General features: G+C 57.4%; 1 protein-coding gene across 1 annotated transcript; it reads right to left on the bottom strand.

The window, feature by feature from the left end:
• Nucleotides 1-3,059: 3,059 nt before the first annotated feature.
• On the bottom strand, nucleotides 3,060-7,389 carry LOC119360981 (putative multidrug resistance protein). The gene is made up of 5 exons (XM_037626398.1): nucleotides 7,168-7,389; nucleotides 6,988-7,042; nucleotides 6,174-6,900; nucleotides 5,538-6,078; nucleotides 3,060-5,443 (listed from the first exon to the last, which is right to left on the bottom strand). The coding sequence occupies exons 1-5, from the start codon at nucleotides 7,387-7,389 to the stop codon at nucleotides 3,110-3,112; spliced, it is 3,879 nt and encodes a 1,292-aa protein (XP_037482295.1). The 3' UTR covers nucleotides 3,060-3,109.
• Nucleotides 7,390-7,994: the final 605 nt, after the last annotated feature.

Here is a 7,994-nt window from a genome sequence, read left to right as displayed (position 1 = left end):
ACTCCGGCTACCACCAAATTAAGATGGCAGAGCCCGACCAGGCCGCAACGGCATTCATCACCCCATACGGCCCATTCTTCTTCAACCCAATGCCCTTTGGGCTCAAAAACGCCGGCGCAACATATCAGCGCATGATTCAGACATGTCTGGCAAACCAGATCGGCAAAACAGTGGAGGCATATGTAGAGGATGTGGTTGTCAAAACCAAGCACGTCGAAACTTTAGTAGACGATTTGAGGCTCACGTTCGATAATCTCCGAACATATGACATTAAGCTCAACCCGGAAAAATGTGTTTTCGGCGTACCAGCCGGAAAGCTGTTGGGCTTCATTGTATCCGGTAGAGGAATTGAAGCAAACCCAGCCAAGATCCGAGCTCTGTCACAATTGGATATCCCAAAGGACCTCAAACAAATACAAAAATTGACGGGATGCGTGGCGGCTTTAAGCCGCTTTATCTCTCGTTTAGGAGAAAAGGCATTACCCCTTTATCGCCTCCTCCGATGCACCTAACACTTCGAGTGGACGGATGTCGCCACGTCCGGACTCGAAGAAATAAAAGCCATATTGGCAACAAACCCGGTCCTGGCCACGCCCAACATGGGCGAACCAATGCTATTATATATCGCGGCAACTCATCAAGTGGTGAGCGCGGTGCTCGTTGTCGAACGAGAAACGGACGGACACAAGTTCCCCCTTCAAAAACATGTCCACTGTCCTAACTCCATGCAAGTCACGGTACCCCATTATCAGAAGATAGCGTACGCGGTGTTCATGGCATCCCGGAAGCCGCGACACTATTTTCAAGAGTGTTCGATAATAGTAGCCTCCGAAGTACCTCTTAATGACATTATAAACAACCACGACGCGACGGGCCGGATTGCCAAATGGGCCATTGAGCTCCTCCCGTTCGACATAACCTATAAGCCACGGCGAGCTATTAAGTCGCAAGTTTGCCAAATGGGCTATTGAGTTCCCCCTCTTCATGGTAAACCTTGTAAAATACGAGAGAATAGCCATATAAGTATTAAGATATAATGTGTAATAACAGCCCATAATGCAATAAATATGGATATAAAAGCATGCTGCAAAATGGACGTATCATTTATCTTGCAATACAACAAATAGTTCGACAATACAAGATCAAACGCACAAATCATGATGCTCTTTGTCGGCCATTCCAAGCCCACCAGTCCTCAATGAGATCCTTGTGAAGATCATCATGCGCTGCGGGACGTCGAATGGCATGATAGGAGGCAACAAAACGGGCCACCCTTTCAGCCCTCCGCCGCACTCGCACGGGATGTCCCAAGAGCTCATAGTGAGAGTAGTCTACATCTTGGCCACGCTCATTCTCGATGATCATGTTGTACATGATCACACAAGCGTGCATGATGTACCAAAGTATCTTTTGATCCCAAAATCTAGTCGGTCCTCTCACAATAGCAAATTGGGCTTGTAAAATCCCAAAAGCTCTCTCCACATCTTTTCTAGCCGCCGCCTGAGCATTGTGGAAATCAAGATTTTTCTTAACTTCCGGTTTTTTCAACGGCTTCAGAAATGTTTGCCACTTTGGGTAGATGCCATCCGCAAGATAGTATCCATACTTGTATGTACGACCATTTGCTACAAACTGCACCGGTGGCAGTTCACCATTTGCAATCTTATTCATCAGTGGTGACCGGTTAACAACGTTGATGTGATTCAAAGATCCAGGCATTCCAAAAAAGCATGCCAAATCCAAGTCTCTTGATCGGCCACCGCTTCAAGGATTATAGTGGAACCCTTTTTTTGGCTGTGGAATTGCCCATGCCATGCCTTTGGACAATTCTTCCAACTCCAATGCATGCAATCTATTGAGCAAAGCGTACCTCCTGGGAAGCCGCGAGCTTTGTTCATCTCCAATAGCCTTGCGGCGTCTTCAGCATTGAGATCACAAGTACTCCTGGCCAAACACTTGTACAATTCCGACTGCGAAGCGCTTGACACACATGATGGCTTGACTCTCACCCATGGCCAAGTGATCATCAACTAGATCAACGGGGATACCGTATGCCAACATACGCAAAGCGGTTATCACCTTATGAAAGGTGCTATGCCCGAGCTCTCCGGCGGCATTCCTCTTTTGCTGAAAAAACCGGCCATGGCTCGCTAGTTTCTCTGCAATGAGCCTGAACAACTCGGTGCTTATCCTAAACCGCGACGAAAGTACGACTCGGGGTATGTGAGATTCTCCACAAAATAGTGCCTCATCAATCTGTTGTGGGCATCAATCCTATCCCTCCAAATTTTCTGCCGACCCATAACCGAACCACCGTGCTTCGGTTTTTTATCGATGTGCATAGCTAGGATCATTGCAAGATCCTCCTCTTCCATATCAAATTCTTCTTCGGAAGAATCATACGACGAACTCATCTACAATGTTCAATATAAACTAGGCTATAAAAACTACAAACAACATGCACCAAATTCATGTAAGAAATGTGAAGTTGAAGCAATACATACCTTGCGAGCGTTTTGTCGAACACCTTGCCGGTGCCGAGCGGCGGTGAGCGGCCGGGTGCTGTTCGTTGGAGGACTGCCGCGCGCGACGAGCAACGGTGACTAGAAGGAGATGGAGAAAGCCGCGACGGTGCGGGGATAGGCCGGGGGAGCGCCAGAACGGTCACCGGAAGAAATGGCGTGGTGCGGGCGGTGGCGGCTGGATGGGGTAGGTGGGTCGAGCGCTCGAGAGTCCAGCGCGTGGGAGCGGACGCAGCAAATAAGCGGCGCGCGATGGCGTTTCGGCCTGCGTGCTGAACTAGATATGTCGCGCGTGCGGTTTTTGCGCCTCCGCTGGAGCAGCCAGAGCGGTAGCGCGCGCAAAAAGCACTAATTTTTCAGCGCGGCGCTTATATAGCGCGGCTGTTGGAGATGCTCTTAGCCAAAGCCTATCCCTAGTAGGAGTGCTTGATTAGATGATGCTAGAGCCTATCCCAGAGGCTTTAATTCCTTTTTTTATCAATATAAATATAACCATTGTGACAAATGAATGATTATGAAGAAAAAAAAAACTGTATGCAATGCTCTCTGAGATTACATTACACACAAGCGAGATGACCTGCATTGTATCAGTTGCTTACCGCACGCATCGGGCTATGGCAGGGCGACGTGCCGTGCTGCAGCTTGATGAGGTTGTAGTACATCCCCGCGCGGCCGAGGGCGACGAGGTCGCGGTGCGTCCCTCTCTCCGCCACCCTCCCGTCCTTGACCACGGCGATCATGTCCGAGTTCTGCACCGTGGAGAGCCTGTGCGCCACCACCACGCACGTCCTGGTCCCCTGCAGCATCCGGTCCACGGCGTCCTGCACCAGCCGCTCCGACACCGTGTCCAGCGCGCTCGTCGCCTCGTCCAGCAAGAGGATCCTCGCGTTCTTCAGCACCGCCCTCGCCAGCGCGATCCGCTGCCTCTGCCCGCCCGACAGCTGCGCCCCGCGCTCCCCGATCTGCGTGTCGTACCCGCTCTCCATCCCGCTGATGAACTCGTGGGCGTTGGCCAGCGCCGCCGCGCTCCTCACCTCCTCCTCCGTCGCGTGCTCGTCGCCGTACATGATGTTGTCGCGGATCGTGCCGGAGAAGAGCGTCGGCTCCTGGCTCACCAGCGCCACGTGCGACCGGAGGTGCGTCAGGCCGTACCCCCGGATGTCCTTGCCGTCGATCAGGATGGAGCCGCTCCGCACGTCGTAGAACCGCTCGATCAGCCCGATCACCGTGGACTTGCCCGACCCGCTCGGCCCCACCAGCGCCACCGTCTTGCCCGCGCCGATCTCGAGGCTCAGCCCGGCGAGCACCGTCACCTCCGGCCGCGTCGGGTAGCTGAAGTGCACGTCCCTGAACTCGATGGCTCCCTTGATCCCCTTCTGCATCTTCTCCTTGTCGTCGTCGGACTCGCTGGCACTGTCGCTGGTGCCGGATTTGATCGCCGGTTCACGGTCCAGCGTGTCGAGGATGGACTGCACCGCGTCGCCGCCTTGCGCCAGGTCCGACGTCAAGCTCCCGGCGTCGGCGATGACCCTCCCCATGCTCATGAGGATGAAAAACACCTGGAACAGCTGCGTGGTGTTGATCTGCCGGCTGGCCATGAGCTTGCCTCCGTACCACAGAGCGAGCGCCGTGCTCGCCGTGGCGTTGAACTGGCACAGGCACAGGCAGAAGCCCGAGAACCAGGACTGCGCGATGGTGTCCTTCCTCGGGCCCACCTGCGCGGCCTCGTACAGCTGGAGCATCCGCCGCTGCGACGAGAAGGCGGTGATCGTCCGGTGGTTCACCACGGCCTCGCTGGCGAGCTGGCTGCCCTGCACCTGCGCCTTCTTGGCCTTCCTGGAGCCGGCCGTCATGAGCACCTTCTTGAAGTAGAAGCTGGCGATCACCAGCGGCTGCAGGGCCATCATCACCGCCGCGAGGCGCCACGACACGTAGAGCGCCAGCGCGAATCCCAGGGACGCCGTGGCGCCCGCCTGCACCAGCAGGCACATCCGGTCCCCGACGAGGGACCGGACCTTGGTCGCCTGCGTCGCCAGCCGCGCGCACACGGCCGCGCTCGAGTTCTCGTCCTCGTCGAACCACCCGACCTCGAAGGAGAGGATCTTGACCAGCATCTGGTCCCGGACGCGCTCCGTCAGGCGCTCGCCCATGACGGCGAAGTTATAGTGCTCCACGATGTTGGCGGCGATGCAGACTATGGCGATCGCGAGGAAGATGAGAGAGTAGGCCCTGGTCTTTGCACGGATGAGGTCGTGGTCGGTGAGGAAGTACACCGCCGGCAGCGAGCCCATGCTGTACGAGTAGAGCGGCAGCACCGCGCCGAATATGATCGCGCCAGCGCACCCGAGCAGAGCCTGCTTCCACTCCGGGCGGTTCATCTTGAGCAGACGAAGATGCAACGACTTCTGGGGCTGCGCTGCGTGCGCGACGGGGACCGCGAGCTGGCTGATTTCCACGGTGGGCTCGACAGACCGGAACGACCGCACCGGGCTAGGTCGGAGCTCGCCGGCCGGCGACGCGATCTCCACGCTATGGAACTTCTCCTCCTCCTCTACCACGCGGGGCCCGTCCGCCTGCGCCGCGGACGAGCTCTGCAGGTGCACCATCTTGGCGTACACGCCGCCTTCGCCTCCGTCCATGGCGACGAGCTCGTCGTGCGTGCCGAACTCCACCACGCGGCCCTCGTCGAGCACGGCAATCGTGTCGGCCTTGCGGAGCGTGGAGAGGCGGTGCGCCACGATGACGGTGGTCCGGCCCACGGACGCCCGGTCCAGCGCGTCCTGCACCGTCCGCTCCGACTCGGAATCCAGCGCGCTCGTCGCCTCGTCCAGGAGCAGGATCTTGGGGTCCCGGATGAGCGCGCGGGCAATGGCGATCCGCTGCTTCTGGCCTCCCGACATCTGCGTCCCGAACTGCCCCACCTGCGCCATTTTCAGTTCAGTCATCAGTATACTGAAGCAATGAACAATATCTTAGCAATGAACTATAGCTAGCAAAATTGTTACGGTGGCATACATGCGTGTCGTATCCATTGGGCAATTTGGTGATGAACTCGTGGGCATTAGCCATCTTGGCCGCGTCGATGATCTGCTCCGGCGAAGCCGTCTCGTTGCCGAACAGTATATTCTCCCTGATGGACGTGGCGAACAGCACGGGCTCTTGGCTCACCAGGCCGATCTTGCTCCGGAGCCACTCCGCGTTGAGCGAGCCAATGTCGTCGCCGTCGAGCAGTATCTCCCCGCTGTCTGGGCGGTAGAACCTCTGCAGCAAGGCGATGACGGTGGACTTCCCGGACCCGCTGCCGCCGACGAGCCCGATGGTCGCGCCCTCGGACATGGTCAGGTTGACGCCGTTGAGCACCCGCGTGTCCGGCCTCGACGGGTACGTGAAGTGCACGTCCTTGAACACGATCTGGCCCCTCACGACGTCCTTGGTGGCGCCCTTCTTGCCGGCCTCCTTGAGAGGCGGGAGCTTCTCGATCATCCCGCGCATCCGGGCCGCCGCGGCCGAGGCGTCCACGAAGTAGCGTAGGTTCGGGAGCGCCGCCATGATGGAGCTGAAAAGGCAGAAATGCACAATGACATGATCGATCGAGCTGTTGGTCCAAGGTCGAAAGGAAGGGGTTGGATTGTACTGTATTTGCGTGCTTACATTCCCGCCAAGACGATGCAGATGGCGGCGACGAAGACGTGGCCGCCCTGGGCGTGCTGGTGGATGACGAGGACGCTGGCGAGCCAGGACATGAAGGACCAGACGGCGTAGATGGCGCCCATGCTCCCGATCACGGCGCCCTTGATGAGCCCCTGCTTGATGCCCAGCGCCGTGCTCCGCGCCAGCGCGATCCTGAACCGCTCCAGCGTGTGGCGCTCCCCGTTGTAGGACGCCACCGTCCGGATGGAGGAGACGGCCTGGTCGGCGATGCCGCCCGCGGCCTCGTAGGCCGCGCGCGACTCCCCGGCCGCGGCGACCATGCGCTTGCCGAGGACCACGCTTGGCACGAAGAAGAGGAAGGTCAAGGGGAGGCCCGCCAGCGCGAGGCGCCACGCGAAGACGAAGCACACGGACATGGCGCCGAAGAAGAGCGTCACGTTGGCCAGCACCATGGGAAGCTGAAAGGGAAACATGTCAAGAGAGCGTGCCTGCGCGGAGGCGTGCGGCTGTGTCAAGGGAGTGGGGATTGGTGGCCAGACCTTCTCGCTGAGGAAGTCCTGGATGGTGTCGGCGTCGTCGGAGATGGTGGTGATGATCCCGAAGGTGGTGGACTGCGAGGAGGGCGCGGCGTCGAAGAAGTGCACCTCCTGCCGCAGCACGGCCTCCAGGTACAGCCTCCGCATCCTGGACGCCTGTCGCTCCGCCGTTCTGGTCCAGCACACCCCCTCTGCTCAGCCGACATGGGTCAGGAGAACCATTCAGTCCGAGTAACAAAATCAGTTTGACCGTATTTACTACGTACTGTTGTGCTTACCTAGGAAAGAGCATGCGCCCACTGCAACCGCGAGATACAGCAACCGGAGCGCGAACTGAGACCACAACAAACAAACAAGAATAAGCTCGACACACTGCGACAGGAGACAGACTGACAGAACTACGTATATACTACTGTAGCTGGTAGCAAGTGGAGCAGAAGTATGTTTTTAGCGCCAACCTTGTCGACGGCGCTGGAGCTGAAGGCGCTGCCGGTGCTGCCGGCGCTCCCGGCGGCGCCGTAGCTGTTGATGATGTCGCCGAGCACGAGCATGAGGAGCGGCTGCATCATGCCGTCGCCGAAGCTCCCCAGCACGCCCAGCATCATGAGGCTCAGGTCGTGCGCGTCCGCGTACCGGACCATCTCCAGGAACGACGCCTTCCCTGCCGCCGCGTCCCCCATCGGCTGATCTTGATCGATCGATTCCTCAAGTTTTCGCTGGGGAAGAGGGAGCTTAACCAGCTAGATCGATAGTCGTTTTACTCAGGCTTCTGTGTTCTGTCGTCCGATCATGGGGCGGGATGCAGCTACTTATCGGTAAATCGTAGTCAGTGGTTGCTGTCCTCCAATCAGATGGCACAGCTGGGCCGTGGTTCTCGTCACGTAGCCGAGCGCCGGATGGAGGTTTTCTGAACGAGGAATATGCTGACCGGTGGTCGATCGGAGTTGGACATTTGGTGGTGCTTCCGACTTTCGTACTTGTTCAGTCGAGAGAGATCGATGCGGCCAAATCGGGTTCACGGAAGCGCTGACGAGTGCGTTACTTGTTCAATCGAGAGAACGTGCCTTGTTTACTCGGAGATGTCTGTGAATTTGAGTACAGGTGGTTGAGTCTGCTGATCTTCTGTTTGTGGTTACTGTACTTCTCAAGTGGATGTCAGCTTAGAGAAAGACAGCCTTTGCATGATTGAGTCGGTACACGTATTTCCGTCCAAAATGAACGTAGGATACATGCATGTACTCTCGTCAGGTCTATCATGTACGTGTACTCTGCCGGCCTTTGCTTG

This window comes from Triticum dicoccoides, chromosome 2B (genome assembly GCF_002162155.2).
Source record: "Triticum dicoccoides isolate Atlit2015 ecotype Zavitan chromosome 2B, WEW_v2.0, whole genome shotgun sequence".
In the NCBI taxonomy this organism is placed as follows: Eukaryota; Viridiplantae; Streptophyta; class Magnoliopsida; order Poales; family Poaceae; genus Triticum; species Triticum dicoccoides.
The sequence above is the reverse complement of the archived record's forward strand: the minus strand, read 5'-3'. Positions and strand labels throughout refer to the sequence as shown.

Bases quoted from the DNA above. Each gene is read 5' to 3' on its own strand.
- LOC119360981 (XM_037626398.1), bottom strand. From the start codon at position 7,389: ATGGGGGACGCGGCGGCAGGGAAGGCGTCGTTCCTGGAGATGGTCCGG. The intron at 6,901-6,987 runs GTAAGCACAACA...TCGGCTGAGCAG, and splicing joins GGGCGCATGCTCTTTCCTAG to AGGGGGTGTGCTGGACCAGA. The intron at 6,079-6,173 runs GTAAGCACGCAA...CTGCCTTTTCAG, and splicing joins TGCATCGTCTTGGCGGGAAT to CTCCATCATGGCGGCGCTCC.